The sequence below is a fragment of the Chiloscyllium plagiosum genome, unplaced genomic scaffold (genome assembly GCF_037043375.1).
Source record: "Chiloscyllium plagiosum isolate Xiang-an unplaced genomic scaffold, Cpla_swu_hap1 HiC_scaffold_16, whole genome shotgun sequence".
Classification (NCBI taxonomy): Eukaryota; Metazoa; Chordata; class Chondrichthyes; order Orectolobiformes; family Hemiscylliidae; genus Chiloscyllium; species Chiloscyllium plagiosum.
In genome coordinates, this window is record NW_028270154.1 from 37478743 (window position 1) to 37503964 (window position 25222).

Consider the following 25222-nt stretch of genomic DNA (forward strand, 5'->3'; position numbering starts at 1 on the left):
CACAGCTGGATTGGTTGTCATCTTAACATTTTTAAAAAATAAATAACTAATTTGAGTTCATCTGATCTAGTTTAATAAACATTTTTAATTTAAAAAGGTAATGGCTCTGTATCTGAAATTGCATAATTGGCAGGTTGTCCGTTTATGCTTTAAGTAATATTGTTGGTAGTCAAAACATTAAGTTGTGACAGTGGAATCCTAAATGTTTTGAAACTAAAATATAAAGTTAATAATTGTCTTAGAATAATGCTTGTTACTAGTCATGTCTGTCACCCAGACCGAATACAGCTACATTTTCTGTAACTTGATCCTTTTACCAGTCTGAGATGGAATTAATGTATGCACTGTTGTATTATTATTTTGAAATAATGTGATGCAGTCTTGTAAACATTTCTATTGGTCTATAAAGGAAAATTTGTCATATGATGGCATACATTAAAACCAAGTTGGAATTGCATATGTACAAACATTTAAAAAAAAAACTTAACCAGACTGTGAAAACAGCAATTTGTGTAGGAATTGTGATGTTGCTACATAATTTTCACGGTTTTGGATTTGTTGCAAAATGTAAATTGGAAAGATTAAGATAGGTAAACAATTTTTGGTTGGGTTGCCTTTTCTTTAGGGGAGTAAAAGTAAGTTTATTTTGCAATTCATTAAAATGGAAGGTTTAAAAAAAAAGCAGACCAAAGTTTGGATTGGAAATGGCAAGAAAATGAAAATAGCTTGTGTTTTCAATTTAAACCAGTAAAATTGCAGTGGTAAAGCAAGTTCAGATGTTTTAGTTTATTCATGCCTGCTTTAGCATCAAAACATGAAGTAAAACCTTCAAAAATCAAACCAAGCAAACTGTTTCCCTGATCAAAGTGAGAGATTTTAACTTTCTAATCTTTTATTATTTCTTAGATTTCTTCGAAATTTAGTTTCTGCTATGTACTTAGTAATGTGTATCTATTTAACATAATTGACGTGCATACAGTGATCTACATACCAATTTCTTGGCAATATAATAACTCTGTAAATAGTATAATTGCCATTGTAGTTGTAATTATAAATTTGTATTAGTATCCAAGGACTAATTTGAAATTTAGTTATACACCTTTATAAATGGTATACATTTTGGGGAATAGTGTTAGAAGTTCCATGCTATTTCTGCAACAAATGGGGGGAGAATTAAATGCAATCTAATTTACAAGATTTAGAGTGAAGGTAAAATTGTTTAAATTGAAAATAAATTTGGAATGATGTAACATTTTATGGTGATAGAGTTGAACATCTGGTTTAGTTTATTTACTTTTTTTTGCATTTTTAAAATTTAGGAACATTTATGAGCTGAATTTTATTGATCCTTTGATGACAGGCTAGGAAGAAGGAAAGCTGGCAAATAGTTCAGGAAAGGAAAATAGTGCAGCTGACTTGATTGGCACCATATCTACTCCCTGCACCACCCACGCTCCATAACAGCACTGTGCACCATATATAAGATATATACTGAAGAAATTCATCAAAGATCCTTAGCACCTTCTAAACTCACAGCAACTACTGTCTAGAAGGTGAAGGGCAAGGAATACAGGGAACCTGCAAATTTCTCTCCAAGACACTTAACATCCTGATTTGGAAATATATTGCCGTTCCTTTCGCATTGCTGGGTAAAAATCCTGGAATTCACTTCCTACTGGCATTGTGGATCTACCCACAAGATAGACTGCAGCAATTCAAGAAGGAAGTTGTCAAGGACAATTAGGGATGGGTAATAAGTTCTGGCTTTGCCAGCAATGCCCATGTCCCTTGAGTGAATAAGAAAGCAAGGGAGAGCTGTATAATTTGTGTTTCAAGCATTTTTCAGTTTTACATAGTGGATAATAAGGCTTAGGAGACGAAGTAGGCCATTCAATCTTTCAAACTGCTCCAATAATCAGTAGTTTGCTTGTGATCTCAACTGCACTTACTCATTTGTCCCTTGTTGACTCCCTTGTTGATCAAGCATTTCTTTAACTCTGCCTTGAATAAATTCTGTGATCCTGCCTCCACTACCTTTTGGAGAAAGGGATTTTAATACTGATGACCCTCAAAGAAAACATTTCTCCATCGTGTAAATGGAGATATCTTGGTGTTATACTGTCTGCCACTTCAGTTTTTCCCAGAAGTGGAAACATTTTTCTTGTATTCACCCTCTTACGGCCCTCAGATCATTATATTTTTCAATGAAATCATCTTTTATTCTGAACTGCATACAATAAGTTTCTTGTCCCAGGAATGATTTAAGTGAACTTTCTGAAATGCCTCTAACGAAATTGTATAATTTTAAAATAAAGGAGATTAACTGTGTACACAGTATTCTGAATGGAGTGTGACTGAGGCCCTGTACAGCTACAGTAAAATTTTATTTTTGCATATAATGCAGTAAGCTCCAGCATTCTATTTGCATACTTAATCTTTTGCTGAGCCTAATTATTAACATTTAATGAATCTAGTATTATCCAGATCCCTCTCTATCATGTGCTGTCTCCATTTGAATAGTATACTGTTTTTTTAATTCTTCCTGTTAAAGTAGACAAGTTCACAAATTCCATGCTGTTTTCCACTTGCCAAACCTTTTAATGTTTCTATATCCCCTTGGAGATTGGCTATCCTCTTTTGACAACTTGCTTTCTACTTGCCTTGGTGTCATTGGCAAAGCTACCATACAGTCATTCCCCTCCACTCTGAAAGGGTTGTACATAACTGTAGCCTCAGCATGGATTTTATTTTTATGGCAGGGTTCTTGTAGAGTTCCTTAACAATCTGACTTGCATCAGAAGGAGATGAGTGACTCACAACTGTTGCGATTTTGAGATTCATGTAGATTAACAGAAATGAAATGACTTAACTGAAAACATTTCCTTTAAAAATTAGTTATTTACCACCTTTATACAGAGAAAATATGTTTGATTAACGTAGGCTAAGGCAGTAATCACAGTGGTTAGTACCAGCGATGTCCTGTACCTTCACAGTTAATTTTCATGTAGGTAACCTGAAGATGGAATTAAGTTTATTGTTCTGAAAACATTGTCATGTGTTTGATTTTGGAACGCAATGGTTTTTTTTTTAGGTCTAATTTTGACTCCAGTAGACCTAGATGATTATATAGTTAGCTCAGTATGACTGAATGCTGAAATTTTAGTTGAAGCAATTGCTGCATGTTTATCATTCAATCAGTGATTACCAGGAAACAATGTGGGTTTGTGCATGTACGTTTTTTTTAAGAGCTGAATGTGCAATTGTTTTTAAATTTTGTTATTATTAGCACAAGGTCCTGTTTTGAATAACAGTCATATTCTGTTCTTTAGAACAATACATCCTTGGTAAATATCTATGCAATGGTCACAGGCTGCTTCAGTCCTATAACAGTTCCTATCTAATCATAACTGACCTGTAGGTATTCTACATCTTTTTCAATCTTCACTTATTTCTCTTTCACTGGTATCTGCATCTCCTTCCAGAGTGTTCTTCTGATTTGAAGAGTGTGCATTTGTGTGGGGCTTGCTAAATCTGTGTCATTAGAATGCTAAAGCATCTTGGAACTTGACATATACATTCCATACTACTATGGTGACTTTCAAGGAAAGACAATAGTCAGAGTCATACAGCATAGAAATAGGCCCATCAGCCCATTATGTCTTAGCCAATCAATAAACAGTAAACTTCACTAATCCCATTTATCTGTACTTGGTCCGTAGCTAATTATGCCACAGCATTTTAAGTGCTTATCTACTTACTACTTACTTAGTTCCTTTGTATTAGATACAAAAAGACAAAGGATAGTTTATTTGAATGTTCATTTGCCTTGTTGAGCTGGCACAAAACTATACACTTCCTTTTTCAGCCTCTGCAGGGCTTCTTATTTAGTTGATGCTCAATTGGCATGACCTCCTAAATCTCTGAAAGGCAGATTACATTTAAGTTGTTGACCCTTAATTCAGGCTCACTTGTACTGGTTATGGTAAGTTTTCTTTTTTGAAAACAACAAACATATCATAAATCTGCTACTTAAGAATCCTACATTGAGTATCTAAACCTCCTAATTCCCAAAGCCTGATCATCTGTCTACGAGGTACATGTTAGGAGAGTGATGGAATACTCCTCACTTGCCTGAATGTGGTGCAGCTCCAACAGTAACCAAGAAGCTTGACACTCTCCAGGACAAAGCAACTCACTTGATTGACACCACATTTATAAACACTCACTCCTTCCACCACCAACTCTCAGTAGTAACACTCTGGACCAATTTAAAAGATTCTATGTAGAAATTCACGCAGGCTCTTTCCACAACATCTTCCAAACCCATGGAATCTATCATCTGGAAAGATAAGGGAACCAGATACTTGGGAACATCACTTCCACATTTGCCTTCAAGCACCTCACCATCCTGACTTGGAGAAATATAATCGCAGTTCCTTCATTGTCACTGATTCAGAATGCTGGAACTCTCGCTAATAGCGTGATGCATCTACCTGCACCAGATGGACTGCAGTTGAAGAAGACAACCCACCACCTGACCTTCTCAAGGGCTACTGGGGATGTGCAATAAATGCTGTTGATGTCCAAATCCCAATAGTGAATTTAAATTAGAAAGTTAACACTGGGAAATAGTGTTTGTTGTTCTGAAGTTCACTTGTTTATGTTCTTGTGGAGTAATTGTAGTGTCTCTACTTCTGAGCCAGCCAGTCTGAGTTTAACTCCCACCAATTCAAAGATGTGTCATAACGTGTCTAAACAGTGATTAAAAATACTTAGAGGGAAAGTTGTCAAGTGGTTCTATTTACTCATCTATTAATTCAGGGATTGGATTAGTAATCTAGAGATAACTGGAAACTTGTGAATTTGAGTTTACACAAGTCAATAAAAACCTGTAATTGGTAAAAATGATCATTTAAGCTGTTTGATTGTCAATAAAAAACTGACCTGAAAATGTGTTGCTGGAAAAGCGCAGCAGGTCAGGTAGCATCCAAGGAACAGGAGAATCGACATTTCGGGCATAAGTCCTTCTTCGGGGCTTATGCCCGAAACGTCGATTCTCCTGTTCCTTGGATGCTGCCTGACCTGCTGCGCTTTTCCAGCAACACATTTTTCAGCTCTGATCTCCAGCATCTGCAGTCCTCACTTTCTCCAATAAAACACTGACCTCAACCTACCTACTCATGTAACCTCCATCAACCTTTGTGCTTCTCCATTTGTAGCCTTGGTGTATCCACAAAGTTAATCACTTCACCGCTGTTGGCTATATGTTCAGCAAGTTTAGTCATAAGCACTGGAATTCCTTCCTTAAACACCTCCAATTTTGTCAACTGTCCTAATCTTTCCTAGTGTAGCTGGATGTCAGTTATTTTTTTCTTATTTAGATACCAGTGAAGTGCCTTAAGGTATTAAAAGATTTTAAACTGTCATTGTAGATGAATAATCACTTCTATGAGCAAACAGAAATCTTGAATTTTGTTTACTAACAAACCAGTACGGCATTTATGATGTGGTAGTGAAGAATGAGAGGATTAGACAAGTTGCTCCGCGTTATGTTGTGGTCTTTGCGTTTATCACCTACCAAGCGTGCACACAGTGTGAAGGTCTTCAAGAACTTATAGGCCAGTGAGCCTTACTTCTGTTGTAGGAAAAGTTTTGGAAACAATTATAAGAGAAGATTTGTAATCATCTAGCAAGCAATGATTTGATTTCAGATAGTCAACGTGGTTTCGTCAAGGGCAGGTCGTGTCTCTCAAACCTCATGAATTTTTTTTTTGAGAAGGTGACCAAGCATGTAGATGAGGGTAGGGCAGTTGACGTGGTATAGGTGGACTTCAGTAAAGCCTTTGATAAGGTTCCACATGGTAGACTGTTAGAGAAAATGCAGAGGCATAGAATTGAGGGTGACTTAGCAGTTTGGATTAGAAACTGGCTTTTTGAAAAAAGGCAGCGAGTGGTGGTTGATGGAAAATATTCAGCCTAGAGTCCGGTTACTAGTGGTGTGCCACAAGGATCTGTTTTGGGACCACTGTTGTTTGTCATTTTTATAAATGTCTTTGACGCAGACATAGGTGAATGGTTTAGTAAGTTTGCAGATGACACTAAAGTCGGTGTGGTGGAGTCTTGGACAGTTTGGAAGAATGTTACAGGTTGCAGGGGGACTTCGATAAACTGCAGAATTGAGCTGAGAGGTGGCAAATGGAGTTCAATGCAGCTAAATGTGAGGTGATGCACTTTGGGAAGAATAACAGGAAGGCAGAGTATTGGGTCAATGGAAAGATTCTTGTACTGTGAATGTGCAGAGGGATCTTGGAGTCCATGTACGTAGATCCCTGAAAGTTGCCACCAAGGTAAGAAGGCATACGGTGTGTTAGGTTTCATTCGTAGAGGGATTGAGTTCTGGAGCTGTAATATCATGTTGCAACTATACAAAACACTGGTGTGGCCACACTTGGAATATTGTGTGCAGTTCTGGTCCCCATATTTAGGGAAGGATGTGGAAGCATTGGAAAAGGTGCAGAGGAGATTTACCAGGATGTTGCCTGGTCTGGAGGAAAGGTCTTATGAGGAAAGGCTGAGAGACTTGGGTCTGTTCTCATTGGCAAGAAGAAGGCTAAGACGGGATTTGATAGAGACATACAAGATCATTTAGAGGATTAGATAGGGTAGACAGTGAAAGTCCTTTTCCTAGGATGATGGCATAATTACAAATTGAGGGGTGATAGATTTAAGACAGATGTCAGAGGCAGCTTCTTTACGCAGAGAGTGGGAAGGGCGTGGAATGCCCTACCTGCTAATGTAGTCAACTCAACATTAGGGAGATTTAAACAATTCTTAGATAAGCACATGAATGATTTTGGGATAGTGTAGGGGGGCGAGCTGAGAATAGTTCACAGGTTGGTGCAACATAGGGGGCCGAAGGGCCTGTTCTGCGCTGTATTGTTCTATGTTCTAACTGCAGCACTTGATTACTCCTCTGTCCCATATTAGTCCTCCACATGCATATGAAAACAAATTGGTATTTTCAAATTGAACACATTTTGATCCCAATGACATAACTGACTCGAGTGCACTGAGTGAAATAACTCCATGGAGGTTGGCATGCCATTACCAAGTCACCGCTAAATTTACACACGAACAGTCCTCGACTCTCTTACTGCCTCATACAAATTCAGACACCAGAGCAGAGGTATCTCTGACACTCAACCTTTTTTTATATGTGAGCCATGGCTCCCTGATTGGGGCTGTCATGAGGTCCAGCTGGTGAGTTTATTACAGTCACTAAAGTATTCCTGCTTTGAGTCTGCAGAAATAGGCCAGTTCTTTTCTTGGAAAGCCTTCTGGGGCGTTTTAGCACTGAGTCAGATTCCTCCAATTCAGTGTATGACATGGATAGTATGTAACAGATGAGAGCTCACCTTTAGACCAGAAGCACCTTGGTAGAATTTCACTGTTCTCCTGGTGCCAAGACATCAAGGTGGCTAATTCTGTCATATCCTGATTCAGAGGGTTCAATAACATTTCACTGAGACAGTGAATCCATGAGTTCTGGCAGCATTCCTGATAGTTCTGAGTAGCAGGTCCCATTTTATTCCTGCACTTATTTGAGAATTTGCACTTTACGTATGGTCTACATGCTTATTCTGGACTGTCGCACCTACTCCTGACCTTGCATTGGCCATGTATCTTACCCCTTTGGGGCCATTTCTATGATTCTGACACTACACTTCATCCTCTGAATCAAAGTGCGCTACCCTGTAGGGTAGTCCAATAATCGAACAAGAACCATGACAGCTTGATATTTTGCAAGGCTGTAGGCTGTTTTCTCAATCCAGCTCTCATAGTTTGGATAACTGTATCTATCAGGCCATTGGCTTTTGGGTGATCTGAAGCTGTCCAAATATGTCAAATGCTATTTAACTTAAAGAAATAATCAAATTCTCTGCAGGTAAATGATGGTTATCTGTGGCCAATACTTCGGGGACTCAGTACATTGCTAACGATGTGTTCGGTTTTTCTACGGTTGTCCCAGTGTTTGCTGAACAGACCCTATGCACATCCAACACTTTGAATGGGTGTCACAATGGCTAAGAACATTGAACCCATGAAAGGACCTGCATGGTCAACTAACAACCAAGTCCAAAGTTTATCTGGCTGTTTACTTGGATGTGGCAGTAGTTATTTTTGTTGACCCCCTTGGCATTGTTCCACCGACACAGCTATGTGTGGCCACCAGACATAACGTCTTGCCAACATCTTCATTTCTGAGACCCATGGATGGCCCTGGTAGTATTTGACGGTGACCTTTTGCTCAGGACAGTCGGTCATACACCTCACAACAATATGCTGTCCTCTATGTTAGCTGGTCTGTCTGGTCCAAACAAAGTCTCAATTCTTTGGTTTGTCTTTGGTTTGTCCCTTTGGTTTGTTTCAGTTTGGACTGGGAGCATGTCCAGAAAATTTAATATTATAACAGACTGTACCACTGGGGATACTGCTAATGGTGTACCTGGGAGGTGGTTCAATGCATCCACATTGACTGCTTGGCCTCCCAGACTGTGTTCTAAATGATAACTATAAGCACTTTGTATTAGTGGAGGCTTGGGGTTGTCATATTCCTTATTTGTGTTAGTCAATTCATGAAAAGTTCTCATATCTGATACCTCAGAGAAAGTTAGGCTCCTAATGACGGAAAAAGCTGCAGCTCCACAGGCTCAAGAGACTTATTCCTTTTTCATCTGTCACAATGTCATTTGCTCGGAAAAGATAACACTCCCTTTCCACATATTGGGTCCAGTTCTTGAGAGCACAGTCAAATGAGTCAAATTTTCAACAAAGATGACTGTTACTACTGAATTTCTTCAGGATCATGCTTTACTCTCGTCACCACTGGAATAACTCCATAGAGGCTGGTATCACATCATTAAACCATTCCTTCATTTATACAGGAACAGTCCTTTACTATAATACTTCCTCAGTCAGTATCTCTGACACTCTCCCTTTCCATCTGTCAGCCCAGGACTCCTTGATTGGACTGGACTAACCGCTCCAATCCAGGAACTCCCCTTCTATCAAATCCAGCTGGCTGACCTTGTTACAATCACGACACTGACTTCATTTCATGATTATTTTTCTGCAGCAGATGATTATATACATATGAATAATCACGTTCCCTATTTTGTATACTTGTGTTCACTGTATTGGCAAAAAAGACTATGTTTAGATCACTCTAATTTACTACAGTAGTCCCCTCATACCTGCAGGGGATATGTTCCAAGACTTACCGCGGAAGCCTGAAACCACGGATAGGAGCTAACCCTTTCATTTAAATGGGATTTACCTTGCTGGCAGCCCCCAGTCCCTGGTTCTGGAATGTTCCCTGTATTATGTTCAGGCCGTGGTTAACTGAAACCGTGGAAAATGATTCTGCAGATATGAGGGGCCCTGTATGTTGCTTAAAATTGCTTAAGTGCAGTTGCTTTTTCATTCCCAAAATTATAGCTGGAAAGTTAGTTCTCGTCTTCTGGGATTGTTATCTATATATTACAGGATAATTAGAGTTGGGGGAATGACATTCCGAATTCCATAAGCAAATAGGCTAATTGAACAGTTTTGGCTGTATACTTGTCATTTTTTAAAGAATTATTCGAAAGACTTCAGTGATCATTTCTAATAGATTTGCGTCCAGCAAAATGCTTTTACTACTTAAAACTAAGTTGTAAACTTATAACAAGCTGGATTTCATGGGCAGTAACAAAGCAGTATGCTCTACTAGCTACAAAAGATCTAGCAATTTCTCTCTGGTGTAGATTTCCCCCCTTCCTAATGTTGGTTAAAACCTGGTACCAAGCCAAGGAGATCTGCAGGTGTCCAATAATAATGGTCATCAAGCAGAGTAATTTTTAAAAGTTTGACTTATTTTTCTAGTCAACCTATTCCGAGCAGATGGGACTTTGAACCCAGGCCTCTCACTCCAGTGGTAGGGACTCTACTTCTGTGTCACAATAGGGCCCAACCAAGCAGAGTAATTAGCCAGTCACATATTAATGACCCCCATCCGGTGCGCTAATGTCCTTTTAGGGAAGAAATTCAGTTGTCCTTACCTGGTCTGGCCGACATGTAACTCCACATCCATAACAATGTGGTTGACTCTTAAGTGCTTGCGAATTAATCAGTCACTCAGTTGAAGGGACAATTTGAGATGAGTGACGAATATTGCCCTTGTATTCAAGGACTAAATAAAAAGATGAAGTATTCACATACAGTAAACCAAAAAAATTAAAAGCACTGATCAAATGTAATCCTAATTTAAATTTATTGATAGCAAAATAAAATAAATTTGATTGGATTAAGCCAAACTCGAGTAGAAATTTTTTATTTTTAACATATATATTTGTTTTAAGTTTTATAGTAGAGAAATTTGACATTTCACAAATATAAAATTATAATTTTAGGGACATTGAAGTGTGATTAGCAATAATAAACTTCTCAGGCCACTAAGAACCCAGTTGCACCAACAAGGTGTGACTTCTTGATTTTTACAAAGTATAAAAGGACATGTTTTAAATCCTAGGGAATCATAATAGCTTCTAAGAATGAGAGGACACCAGCTTTTACATTTGTGTTATTTTGTGTATGGCTGAGGTTCTGTCTTTCCTGCTACTCAGAGAAGCAATATGGAATGCGTGGCAGTTCCATTGAGGTAGGGTCCAATACAATGAAGTGGTCGTGAGGCACTTAGCTTTATCGAGTTTTCACTGAAATTGAGGTTCTTGGTAGAACTTATGAATCCCCTCCCCCACCCATGTAAGTAAACGTAGGGTGGGTAGAGCAAGCAAGGATGGCTTTCACCAGCCATTCTTGTGCCTGACTTTGGGTCCCTTGATTGATGTCTGTGTAATAAACTGTCAGCAAACATGTCTGCTGGCAGCCTTCTGAGGATGCAGGATACCCATGTGGCTTCCATTTGATCCCTGAAGTCGTCATTGAATTGCAGTGGGCTTAGGGATAATGGGTATCAATTAGCTTGTTAATGAGCCTAATTGACATCTTACTGCTGCTGTACGGGAATCATGTGGCACTCCTTTTCACCCTTTGGTTCACTTTGATATAGGTGGGGAAAAGAGTTTTCCCATCTCTGAACAGCTTCTGCGATTACACTGCTGTTATATGTAAAGTTACGTAAAGTTCAGCCTTATGTGTGGACTCTTGAAATGGCTGTCAGTTGCTCTGAAGTAATGATGAATGATAAAATGTAGACCAATGATATGTTTAAAGTCTTTGTATAAGACGTGAAACTATATTTCACATGTTTGGATGAGTTTCTAAAAGAAGGACAAGGAAAAATTTGTTGATAGCCAGGCTGAAACTTCAACCTGAAATAAGAAACTAGAAGCTGAAGTTTCAAAATTTTTTATTTCTGGAATGTGAAAGGTGTGGTAGAAATAGTATTTATTTCCAATCTCTATTTGCTTGAAGAAGTTGACAGTGGAGCTTCTCCTTGAACTGGGACCATATTTGTTCGTTCATTTTATCATTTCTAGAATTTTGTTGTTCCCATATTACTGAATTGCCTGCAGCACATTTCATTTATTAAAATACTGGACTGGCTGTACAATGTTTTGGGACATAAGATGTTGACTCTGTGCAAATCATTTTTACTATGGAGAACATTGCTACACATCTGGAAACTTGCACATCTTGGATATACCAGGAGAAAGTGAGGTCTGCAGAAGCTGGACATCAGAGTTGTTGACTCTGATTCCTGATGAAGGGCTTGTGCCTGAAACATCAATTCTCCTGCTCCATGGATGCTGCCTGGCCTGTGCTTTTCCAGCACCACATTCTCCACATCTTGGATATACTCTTTGATAAAGTAATAATATAAATATCTCCTAGGATAGATGTTAACCTGAGTTGGAGGAAAATCCCATGTTCAATATATTCCAGGATTTACCATTTGACATTGTTGCCACTTATTTCAATGTTTGGTTTAAACGTTTGAACCTTGGAACTGTGGAACCATTTATTAGTTACAAGAATAGAATAATTGGTGTGTTCAGGCAGCACAGTAATTGGTAATTGCATTATTTCCTGGCATTACTGTAGCTGAATAAATGTTATCTGCAGATATAAAGATAAAGTTTTCATTATCAAAGTGTTTTTTTCTTGTACATGCATGTTTCTGCTTTTTATTTTCTATTCAACCCACAGTTTTGGTTGTAGTGTGCTAAACTTGATCTTAGCCTCTTTAATTGCAATATTAATTCAAAATATCAATGTGAGCCAAATAAGGTTCATGAAAATTTGTACTTTTTCAACTATTTAAAATGTTGTTTTTAATCTTCACATCGTTTGTTGATCCAATATTGTCTGTGAAGGAGCAAACTGTCATTCAAGATAATGCATTTATTAACCACTGACTTAGTTGTTTATTGTGATTTTAGCTCCTTGTGGTATTGGCAATAATTAAATCCACTTATTAATTTTCTAAGTAAAATCAAATCTATTTTTATTTAATACCTGATAGGAGACAAGACACAAAATATTCTTTGCTACCTTTCAACCAATAGTTTTGCTGATGGGTAAATTTGATGTCACATCCCATCGTTATCTTATGAAACTACATAATTCTGTAGACTGGTTTGATTTTGTTTAAATACACAGCTAGGCTCAAAGCTAATCATCTGTACCCAATATTTACTAATCAGAGTTGAATAGGAGCAACTTTCATTCATCAAGATAAATAATATTAGCTTTTGTTCACTCTATTTTTCAGAATGAAGCAAAATAGAGTAAATGAAAAAGTTGAGACACAGCTGCCTCCAGATGTCGATAAAGGGAAAAAAAGACGAAAGACCAGCTTGACTCCAGGCAGTGAGACTTTGAGTGCACGTCATGTAGATTGGGGAAATCTGCACTATGATGTGATTCTGCACATCTTTCAGTACCTACCATTGGTGGATCGGGCTTACGCATCATCAGTCTGTAGAACATGGAATGAAGTCTTTCACATGCCTGAGCTGTGGAGACGATTTGAGTTTGAACTGAGCCAGCCAGCCACATCCTATCTGAAGTCAACTCACCCAGATCTGATCCAACAGATAATAAAAAAACATGCAGATCATTTGCAGTATGTCAGTTTTAAGGTAAAATAAAGTTTCTGGCTCTACAATACTTTAAAAAAAAAGCAAGAAATTTCAAAATTGGGCAACTTCGCAGGTTGCCACAGTAAGAGCTGCAAATCTCCTCCTAAAGTACGAATGAAGAAAAATATAGATACATAGTTCTTTAAAGGAGGAACTGATTTTAAAAAATCTATTGGGAAAAGAAACTAAAAGATTAAATAATTATTTGTGTGTTAATAAATTAATTAGCTGAGACAAAAGGATGTAAGAATATTACCGGGTAAAAGCAAGAGTTCTTAATTTTGTAATAATTGGGTCTGTAGTATGCAATAGAAACTAAAGTTATAAATGGAGTTATCTACAAATGTACAGATTTCCAGTGATGCGCATCTGAACATTTACTGTGTTTACACAATTCAGGAATGAAAGTAATTTTCAATTGATCCTTTGCAGATGAGGAGAAGGTGCCATATTTCCACAACCTTTCTATAGACTCTGTTTTAATAGTATGCCCTTGTGTAGATTCCCATCATAGATGATAGCTCAATAATTTACTTTTCTATACTTTTGTCCACTAACATCTCTTCAATTTTAAAAGCTGTAGATTTTATTGCTTGAGCTGCAATAACAGAACAAAGATTGAGTGTAAGTGGCCATAGATTAGTAGATTGGAAAGACAAGTATCACATAAAATAAAATGGAGACAAATGAGAGATGAGGCATTTGAATAAGATTTATTAGGAAAGATATTTATGAAACAGTAACATTTTAATAACAGCAGAGGAACTTTGAGACTTGGAGTTTACTTATTTAAACATCAAAATGGGCAATAATGATCATGTTTTCAATTAGAAATAATATATCTGGTTTCCTACATTTTAAAAAAAAAGGCATGCCAAACAAAAACCGTCTTATGGAACAGATGTGAATACTGTTGAGTTGTTGCAGAATGTTCAATTTAGGAAAGTAATAGAGTGCATTACTGGCTTTAGTTATGAATGTGTGGTCATGAGTTGCCTTCTTGAATTGATGCCATCTACCATATATACTCGTATAAAAGTCAAATTTTTTAGGTTATTTTTAAAGATTCAATTTATAGGGTCGACTATTACATGGGCACTAGTTTTTGAGGGGCTGAAATTCATACTACAATTCAAAATAACACATGATTAGCAGAAGTCGATTTATTTGCTCAACTAATCCCAGATAAAGAAGAAAATCACAATGAATTACAGTAAAGGTAATTACTGGATAAAAGCAAGAGAAACCAGTATGAATTACCGGTAATAAATTTCATTTATACTGGTACGAAAATTTAACATGTCAGAGATTCATTGAAATCCTGTAAAATCACACTGTTCATCGTCGTCAAGGCCTGGTATAATAGCACACTTAAAATGAAACATTTGTTAAATTCTGAATGTGTAAGCATCTTGAACTTTACTGCCAAATTCCTCCATTTCTCTCCCATTTACTCTCGCATGTAATGAACCTCAGCAACAATAAAAAATTTGTCAAAGAATTAAAGATGTAGCTGATATATCTCACTTTTATTCAGATATAATGGCACAACTAAAATGACTAACTTTTTAATCATATTAACTTTTGGATATTTAGTGAACAAAGTGCAATAAGTGCCGTTAGACTTAGTACCTGAATGAATCAAAACGTGCTGTAGTAAACCAAGTGGGCTATATAGAGTTATGAATGAATAGAGACACAACATAGTAAACAAAGAGCAATGAGTAGAGTTACTGGTATGAATTAATGAGAATTTTGTTTAAGTGGGTTAATGGGAACATGCAGTTTCCTTTGTAAAGGTTAATAATGCGATTATAGTCTAGTCGACTTTTACATGAGATATATGGAAAAAAACAAGATTTTTTTGGCCAAAAGTAAGGGGTCAATTTTTACATGAGTCTATAATGTATCTATAGTTGGTACCTTCATTGCTCTGTTGAGTAGCAGTTCCATGATTTTTGTTCTTTCATAATTACCAAATAATTAGGTGGTTCTAAATCAGAGAGTTTTGCATGACTTGGGTGCTTGCAAGTTGTGGGGTTGTTTTGAATCTTGCAATCAGTGTTAATAGCATAAAGCATCTATTTAGTCCATTGCATCAAATTGTAGAGCAATCCAGTCACTCTTATTTTCCCCCACTCTAACTATAGTCTTTTAGATTTATTTCTATCTGAGCCTATCCAGATTCCTCTTGAAATTTATTGTCTGTCTGCATTTTCACCAACTGTAAGGGTAGTGAGATCCAGATCATTGCTACTTGCCATATAAAGTTTCCGCATCCTTTCACCCAAAATCTTCTGTCTTTGCCCTGTTAATAAACCATATACAATCAGCTAATAAGTACAGCCTTTCTTTGCTTCATCTCTACTGGAACTGAACACCATATTCTTCTTAGTGACTGAGGTTGAAGATTCAGAAGGTGTTTCAGAAGCCTTGACAAATTACTAGTGTGTACTGCAGCCATGTGATGTTAGCAATTAAGGGAGCCCATGTTTGAGATCCTGGATGGAATACTTACCAACAGAGCTGTTTTGACTTGGATGGTGTCAGCAGTCTTGAATGAGATGTCAACCTGGTGAAGTTTCAATGCACGATTATTTGTATGCCAAACGGCATAAGCAGTAAGTGATGACAGGGCTAAGCAATTCTATATCCAATGTTGCAGACCTAAGTTCTGCAGTCTGGTACATCCAGTCATGAATGCTAGTAAACAATTAATCAGCTCACTGGAGTGGGGAGCCCTGCACACATCCTACCTACAGTGTTGGGCAAGCCCAACACATCTGTGCAAATGAGAAGGTTGAAGCATTTCCAACAGTATTCAGCCAGAAGTGCCAATAGGAGGATCATTCTCTGCCTCATCCAGAGGTCTCTCGCATCGCAATTCCAGCCTTTACGTAGTTGGATTCACACCACGTGATATCAAGAAACAGCTGGAGGCACTGAATATTGGAAAGGCTATCAGGCCTGCCAAATTTTGGAAATAGTACTGAAGATGTTAGTGAAGTTACTGTTCCATAACAGCTACAACACCAGCATCAACCTAATAACAATGGAAAATTTCCCAGATTTCAGAGGTGATGGAAAGAGGGGAGGGGGGTGTTGCATTTTTGATTTAAGGCGAGTATCAGAGTCGTAATCCGAGATGAAATAACTGAAGAATCATCCAGCAAGGCTTTGTGGATGGAGCTAAGAAATAAGGGGATGGTAGTGTTATTGGGGTTATACTAACGGCCCCCAAATAGTCAACTGGAATTAGAGGAGCAAATACACTGGGAGACTTGGGAAGTCTTGGAGGAGCAATTGGATTGTCATAGTCAGGGATTTTAATTTTCCTAACATATACTGGGACTGCCATAACAGTAAGGGCTTAGATGGGGTGGAATTTGTTAAGTACGTTAAGGCAATTTTCTTCAAGCAGTATATAGAGGGTCCTACTCGAGTGTGGGCAAAACTCGGTCTATTCTTGGGAAATAGGGCGGGACAGTTGGGGACCAGTGACCATAGTTCTGTTAACTATTTTAAAATTATAGAAAGAGACAAAACTGGTCCGCAGGTTCAAGTTCTAAACTGGGGCAAGGCGAATTTTGATGGAATTAGACAGGACCTTGCAGGGTGTAGGTTGGAGTGGTTTGTTTGCAGGCAAGGGGACCTCCGGCAAGTGGGAGTCCTTTAAAAGTGAGATAGCTGGAGTTCAAGGTGTATGTGTTCCGGTGGGAGTGAAAGGCAAGGTTGACAGGACCAGGGAATCCTGGATGACGAGAGATATTGTGACTTTGACCAGAAAAAAGGAGGTATGGCTCAGGTACAGGCAGCTGGGATCTCTGGAATCCTTAGAGGTTTATAAGGGATTCAGGAGTTTACTGAATGGTGGACGCTGGTACAATTGCAACATTTTGAAAAGCATCTGGATGGGTATATGAATAGGAAAGGTTAAGAGGGATATGTGCTGGCAAATGAAACCAGATTAATTTAGGATATCTGGTCAGTATGGATGAGTTGGACCAATGGGTCTGTTTCTGTGCTGTACATCCTAATGACTCTGACTTTCTCAGAACTGAAAGGGGTGGAAAATGCTGATTTTATGCTGTTGACATTGGGGTAATGAAGAAGTGGAACATTTGAGTGAAGTGCCCAAAATAGAAGATGAAGGGAATGTGAATGTTGGCAAAGGAACATTAGAAATTTTAAAATAGGTGTAAATGATAGGAGTGAAAATGAGAAAATGGGTCTAGTGCACTGGAAGCAAAGTGACAAAACATAGGACACGACAGGGATGGGTTTGTGATCAAAATAGTGGACAGAGGTCATGCTGTGAAGTTGTGGAACTCAAAGTTGATTCCTGAAGGCTGTTAAATGCCTAACCAGTAAATGGGGTGTGGTTCCTTCAGCTTGCATTGAGGTTTATTGCAATACTCATCGAACCTAGGATGGACGTATCAACATGGGTCATGGAAACAGCAAGCATGGGGTGACTCATCACTCAGTCTGTGTTTTGTGTCATCAATGTAACTGAGACTGCATTGTGAGCAGCAAATGAGATAAACTAGTTTGAAAGAGTCAGAAGTCACATGACATCTAGTTATAGTCCAACATGTTCATTTGAAATCACAAGCTCCGGTGAAGTGGGACCTGGTGAAGGAGCAGTGCTTCGAAGGCTTGTGATTTCAAATAAAGCTGTTGGACTATAACCTGGTGTCATGTGACTTCTGACTTTGTCCACGTCAGTATGTTACCAGCACCTCCACATCATACTTCGAAAGAAGCACAAGTAAAACACTGCTTCACCTGAAAGGTGAATTTGAAGCCTTGGGCATTGAGGTGGAAGGAGGTGAAAGGTCAAGTCTCAGACTTTCTATAGTTGCATGAGAAGGTGGTTAGGGGGTCTGGATGTGGTTGCTGAGGGTGGTGAGGAAGTGTTAGGAATAATGAAGAGTAGCCCAAGGTGTTATGGAGGGGAGGAGGAGGTGTGTTGGTGTGTTTAGTCATGGTATCCTGCTGGAAATGATAGTGTATGATCCTTTGAATGTGGGCATTGGTGCCGTGGAGAGTAGAGGGAGAGCCCTTTCATTGTTTTGGAAAGAGGGGAAGGGGAGAGGGCAGAAGTTGGGGTAACGAGGGCAGGATCTTGATAAGAAAAAAAAGGAAGTAAAAGGATGCATATGATGCACACCGGAATAACAACAGCAGAAATTAGGAAGAGTATCTCAGATGCAGAAGAGGGGCTAAAGCTGAAATAAGGAAGGCTATGGGGAAATGTGAGGAATGGATGCACTAAAACAAATTGCAAAAAATTTTATTAATAGTAAAAGATTAGTGAAGAATAGAGTGGGGCCCATAAGGAACAACCAGGGAAAGCAGCTCACTGAAGCAAAGGAAATGGCAGAGGCACTATCTGAATATTTTGCTTCTATCTTTACCAAATCAGAAGATTGTGACAATGGCCTATTTGAGAAAATAGGTGTTGAGCAACTGAACAGTGTAGTGATAGTTTTTATAAAAAGGTGCTTAAAAGGGCTGGCAGTACTCTAGATAGAAAAGTCAAAAGGCCAAAAACGGATGCATTCTAGATTGGTGAGGGAGCAAATCTGAGTTGTTAACAGAAATTTTCCAGGCCTCTCTGAGCATAGGAGTAGTCCTGGGGAGTGGTGGATTGCAAATGTGACACCATTATTTAAGAAAGGGACAAAGTATAACCCAGGAAACTACAGACCTGTTAGCTTGATATCAGTAGTGGGAAAACTGATGGAGACCATCATACAGGATAAGGTAAACACCGATTTTAAATAAAAATAATTTGTGCGACCGTCAACATGGCTTTGTCAAGGGCAGGTCACGTCTGACCGATTTAATAGTTCTTTGACAAATTGACACAGGCAGTAGATGAGTGTAGTGCTGTGGATGTTGTATATTTGGGCTGTCAGAAAGCATTTGATACTGTGCCACATGGCAGGTTTGTTAGCAAGTTAAAATGTTTGTGACTGATGGGTCCTTAGCAGCATGATTTAGAAGTTGGCTAAAGGATCAGAAACCGAGGGTAGGTATAAATAAGCAATTCTCAGATTGGAGACAATTTGAAAATAGTGTTCCCCCAAGATTGGTGTTGGGACCCTTTTTCTGATTTATACAAATGATTTGGAGATGAGTGTTGTAACATCTCTAAATTTGCATATGTGATACTAAGCTAGGGAGAACAGTGAATTGAGGATGATGCTGCGTGATTTCAGAGGGATGTTGACAATTTGGCTAAATGGGTAGCTATCTAGCAAATGAAATTCAATACAGAGAATTGTGAAGTAATACATTTCGTTGAAGAAACATGGAAAGCAGTACAGTCTCAATGGTACAATTTTGAGGGGAACACCTGGTCCATTTCCCTCTGATCTTGGCCTGTTCATGTGTCTATCTAAATGCCACTTAAACACTCTCTTTATATCTGCTTCTATCACCTCCCCTAGAAATGTTGTCAAGGTACCAAACATCCTCTGTGTAAAAAAAAAACTTACAGCACTGATCTGCTTCAAACTCTCCCTCTTTCGCCTTAAATCTATTTCAAATAGTATTTGATATTTCTACCCTGGGAAAAAGACTATGCACCCTATCCGTGCTTCTTGATTTTATGTACTTCTTTCAGGTCACCCCTCAGCCTCCAATGTTCTAGTGAAAATAATCCAAGTTCGTCCAACCTCCTCTTATGGCTAATATACTTCAATCCATTCAGCAACCTGGTAAACCTCTTTTGCTCCTTCTCCAAAGCCCCCACTTCCTTCCAATTGTGTGGCGATTGGGGAAATGAATACATTACTCAACTCTAGTAAGGACAAAGTAGCCCATTTGATTGGCACCACGTCCACAAACATTCACTCCCTCCACTACAGACACTCAGTAGCAATAATGTAAACTCTTTGCAAGATACACTGCAAAAGTTCACCAAGATCCCTTGGAGAACACCTTCCAAACCCATGACTACTACTACCTAGAAAGACAGTGACAGCAGATACACAGGAACAGCACTATCTTCAAGATCACCTCCAAGCCGCTCACCATCTTGCCTTGGAAAATGTTACTGTACATTCAGTCAGGCTAGATCAAATTCCTGAACAGCAATGTGGGTGCACATTTGCCAAATGGACTGCCGTGGTTCAAGAAACTAGCTCACTTCAACTTTCTCAAGACTAATTAGAGATGGGCAATAAATACTGGGACATCCATTGATGCTCATAAATAAAGAAAAACAAAACGTTAATAATTTCATCATTGACAGCTGTATCTTTCAGTGTGTAGGCCATAGTTACTAGAATTGCCTCTCAAAATCTCTTTAAAACCTATCTCTTTAATCAAACTTTTTATAACCTATGCTAATATTTCTTGTAATGAATTATTAAAATTCTTTGCTAATATGATGTGCCATGGGGCACACTTGCTGCAGTTTGGTGCAATATAAGTGCAAGTTGTTAGAGTTGTCATTGTAGGGCAGGATTGAAATTCCGAGTTTTCTGAACAATTCCGATCAGCTGATGCATGTTTACAGTCAGTACATCTATGTGATAGATAACTTTGAGCTACATAAAAACAGTTGTGTCTTAAGAGTCTGTTAAGCAATATGTTGTTTCTTCAGACAAACTGTATAAAGTGCGAAAGTAACCACAATCTGCTTGCCTCAATATTTTAATTATGCTTTCATTGTTAATTATGTAAGGTCAAGGCACTATTAAGTCAGTCAGTGCATGCAGTTAATCTAACAGCCAATGCTAGCAAAATCTTGAGTACTGTCCAATTGGTATTTTTTCAACATTTTTGTCACTCTCTTTTAATGATTTTTTGCAACATATATCTGGCTGTACTCTAAATTATGGAGTTCATAGCAATGTTAAGTCCAGTTTTTGTATTTTAAATCTGCTTTCTTATTTTTTCAGGTTGACAGTAGTACTGAGTCTGCAGAAGCAGCTTGTGATATTCTTTCACAATTGGTCAACTGTTCCATAAAGACCTTGGGGCTGATCTCCACAGCAAGACCTAGTTTCATGAATTTGTCAAAGGTAGGTTTTAAATTTTATTTTTCCAGATCTAGCTCAGCTGTTGTGGACAAATAAAAAAAAATGCGTTAACAACTGAAATTAAACCACTTTTGTTTTGTATTTACAGTCTCGTTTTGTGTCAGCCCTGACTGTGGTGTTTGTGAACTCAAAATCACTGTCATCGATCAAGATTGATGATACTCCAGTGGATGACCCATCTCTTAAGGTGTTGGTGGCAAATAACAGTGACACTTTGAAGTTGTTGAAAATGAGTAGTTGTCCTCATGTCTCACCTGCAGGTAAATTCAAATTTGCCCATAATTTAAGATCCAGTTTAGCAATAACTCCTAATAAGAGTACAGAAATTATGAGACTAATATATATTTACAACAGTCTATTAATATTGGAAGTCAGTATAGATGATTGTATGGATTTTCTGCCAACTCTACTTTTGTGGAACCTTATTATATCAGGTCACTTAATTTTCAATGAATATTTGGAAGGGCCAATACTCTGAACATAGTAAATCATTCTAAACCTTTTGTTACATTTGCAGTTTATTCAAATGATTCTACAACTCTAGGGTAGCAAGAATGTTTCATGTCTTAAATTATTGATTGCACTCTACAGCTGTTTGAGTTGTTCAGACAATCTACAAAAGTGTAATTTGAAATTTTGTGAATGAACACAAATATTTATTTTTATCAAGTGATTTTGATTTTTAGACTGCCTTAGTAAATTCTGTACAGTTCTTCTAAGAAAAGGGAGATTTTCATTTGCAGTGCATCTTTTGTAGTTCAACAAAGATGATCCTAACGAGTCATAGAATAATGCAAAGAAGAAGCAGGCCATTCAGCCTATTGTCTGTGCTGACCAACAATACCAAACTATACTAATCTTATTTACCTGCACTTGGCTAATAGCCTACTATGTCATAGCATTTTAAGTGCTTGTCCAGATACTACTTAAACCTTTCAAGAGGAACTCCCCTTTCAGGCAGCATGTTCCATATTTCTACCATCTAGAGTGTGAAAAAGTTTTTCCTCTGATTTCTTCTGAACTATTTACTCTTCACCTTAAACTTCTGGTCTTACACATGTCTGCCATGGGGCAAATACTCTTACAATCTACCTGATTCATGTCTCTCATCATTTTGCACAGCTCAATCAGATCCTCCTTGAGCCTCCTCTGCTTCAGGAAAAGAAGCCCAGCCTTTCTGTTCTTCCCTCTTAACTAAGACTTGTTGCCATCCCAGACAACATCCTGGTGAATCTCCTCTGCAATCTCCTCTCATCCTTCCAATAGTGTGGCGACTGGATCTGCACACGGTATTCCATCGGTGGCCTAATCAATGCTTTATAAAATTGCAACAAGACGTCCTTGTTTCTATATTCTATGCATCAGCTAGTGAAGGCTAGCATCCCATATGTCATCTTCACCACCCTATCTACCTGTGCTGATACCTTCAGTGATCTGTGAACTTTTACAGCGAGGTCCTATTGTTCCTTAGTACTCCCAAGGAAAGTACCATTTAATGTGTATGTCCTTCCCTTATTAGACCTCCCAAAATGCATCACCTTACACTCATCCTTCAGCCATTGCTCTCCCCAATATCAGATCCATGTCAGACTGTAGTCTGAGACCATCCTCCTTTCTATCAACAATGCCACCAATTTTTGTGTCATTTGCAAACTTAGAAATTATACTTTGTACATTCACATCCAAGTTGATAATGTTCATAACTAACAAGAAGGATTTCATTGCTGATCCTTGTGGTAAACTACTGGTCACAGGCTTCTGATCACAAAGAAACTCTTCACAATTATCCTTTGTTTCCAATTTGTATGGTAATTTTGGATCCACTTTGTCAGTTTGTCTTGAGTTCCATGGACTTTTACTTTTTTGGACCAGGCTTCCACAGCTACCTTGTCAAAAGCCTTACTGACATTTGTGTAAACCACATTGACTGTCATCTTTTGGAAAAACTCAATTAGTCAGACAGATCTTCCTGGAACAAATCTGTGCTGACTATCCTGTTCCAATTATTGATTAATCCTGTCCCTCAATTTTTTTTCCAATGATTTCTCTACCACTGAAGTCAGACTAACTGGTCTGTAATTACATGGCCTGACCCTGCTGCCCTTCTTGAATAAAAGAGCAACATTAACTATCTGGCACTTCGCCTGTGGTCAGCGAAGTATTAAATATCTCCACCAGAGCCCCAGCAATCTCCTTTTATGACTCCCATGGCAGCATGGGATATGATGTATCAGACCCTGAGTATTTATGTACCTTTTTATGTCTATTGGAACATCTAATACCTCCTCCTCATTAACTTTAACATGCTTTGGAACCTCACCATCACAGCTGAAATCTCTAGCTACAACATCCTTAATCCCTTGTGAATGCAAAATATTCATTTAAGACCTCACCCACATCCTCTTGCTTCACACTCAGAATGCCCCTTTGGTCTCTATTAGACCCCTCTTCCTGGTAATCCACCTGCTCATCATATAGTCAGAAAATACCTTGGGATTTTCCTCAATCCTATCTGCCAGAGGTATTTTGTGTTCCCTCTTTGCCCTCCGAAATGTATTTCTTAAGCAGGCCCCTACAATCTGTATTCTCATGAAGGGCTTCCCCTGTTTTTAATGTTCTGTACTTAACATATGCATCCTTTTTTTTCCTTCATCAAACTCTCAATATCCATGGACATCCAGCATTTCCTGGACTTGCTGCCTTCACTCTTTAGAGGAGCATGCTGGCCCTGAGCTCTCAGGTTATCACTATACCATTTGTAAAACACTGCCAATTTCTAAATATAGACTTACTGCAAGTAGCTGCTCCTGCTCCATGTTTGCCAGATTCTGTCTGACGATATTGAGATTGACTTTTACCCAATTTAGACACTTAACTTCTGCACTAAGTTTATCCCTTTCCATAATGACTTTGAAACTTGCAGAGTTATGGCCCCTATCCCTAAAATGCAAGCCGATACTCTCTGATTACGTCTAGCACTAACCCATCTGTAGTAGGACCATCTCTGTACTGCCACAGAGCTCCCCTGGATGTGCTTGAAAAATTCAATTCTGTCACACTAAGGTAATTCCAGTTAAATTTAGATTCATCTACAACTAAAACCCTATTCCTCTCTCACCTCTTTGTAATTTTCCTGTATATCTACTCTTCTGACTCCCTTTTGACTCTTGGGATGCTTGTAGTATAATCCGAGCAAAGTGATCACCTCTATTTTATTTCCATGTTCATCTGCCTTACCAGTCAGTCTCCTTGCATCAGAATAGATATAATTTAGTTTTTGGAGCCTCCTATGTGCCTTATCTTGCCCATATCTTCTCCCCCAGCTAGACTATCCTTGTAATAGTATTCCTTCCATATCTGACTAACCTTGCTTCTGACTTAACATCTGTTATCTGTCCCATCCCTCTGTCAGGTTAGTTAAATTTGCATGAGCAAACCTTCCACCAAGGGTGTTGGACCTACGTTGGTTCAGATGCTACCTGTCCAATTTGTGCAGGTTCCACCTACTCTAGAAACTGTCCCAATGATGCAAAAATCAAAAGCCCTTCCTCCTACAACATTGCTTTAACAATGTGTTCAACTGACCTATCTTGCTATTTCTATACTCAGTAGCACGTGGCACTGACAGTAATGCGGAGATTGCAATCTTAGTAGTTCACCTCTTTAATTTACTACCTAAGTGTCTCAATTCCTGTTGCAGGACCTTTTTTTGTTTTCACTTTTACTGATGGCGTCCTTACTGACATGTACCCACAACTGTAGGCTGTTCACTCTTCCACATTGGAATGACCTGCAGCTACTTTGAGTCATCCCTGACCCTGGCACCAGGGAGTAAACATACCATTCAGTAGTCCTGTTTGCAGCCACATAACTGCCTATCACTTCTTACAATCGAGCCTCTTCCTACTAAAGCCCTCCAGTCTTTTGCCTCCCCTGCTCTGCAGCAGAGCCAATCTGGTGCTACATACCTAGCTGCTGTTTCTCCGAGAGGCCATCTCCCATATATGTTTATATGTGTTT

General features: G+C 38.5%; 1 protein-coding gene across 2 annotated transcripts in view; it reads left to right on the forward strand.

The window, feature by feature from the left end:
- The window catches only part of LOC122556603 (F-box/LRR-repeat protein 3-like), a 45443-nt gene that overhangs the window by 12845 nt on the left and 7376 nt on the right, over window positions 1-25222 (forward strand). For both annotated transcript variants that reach the window (XM_043703486.2, XM_043703487.2), the window contains 3 exons: window positions 12776-13145; window positions 21062-21184; window positions 21291-21462. In XM_043703486.2, the coding sequence (XP_043559421.1) occupies window positions 12777-13145; window positions 21062-21184; window positions 21291-21462 (664 nt within the window). In that variant the 5' untranslated portion in view covers window position 12776. The remainder of the gene's footprint in view (window positions 1-12775; window positions 13146-21061; window positions 21185-21290; window positions 21463-25222) is intronic.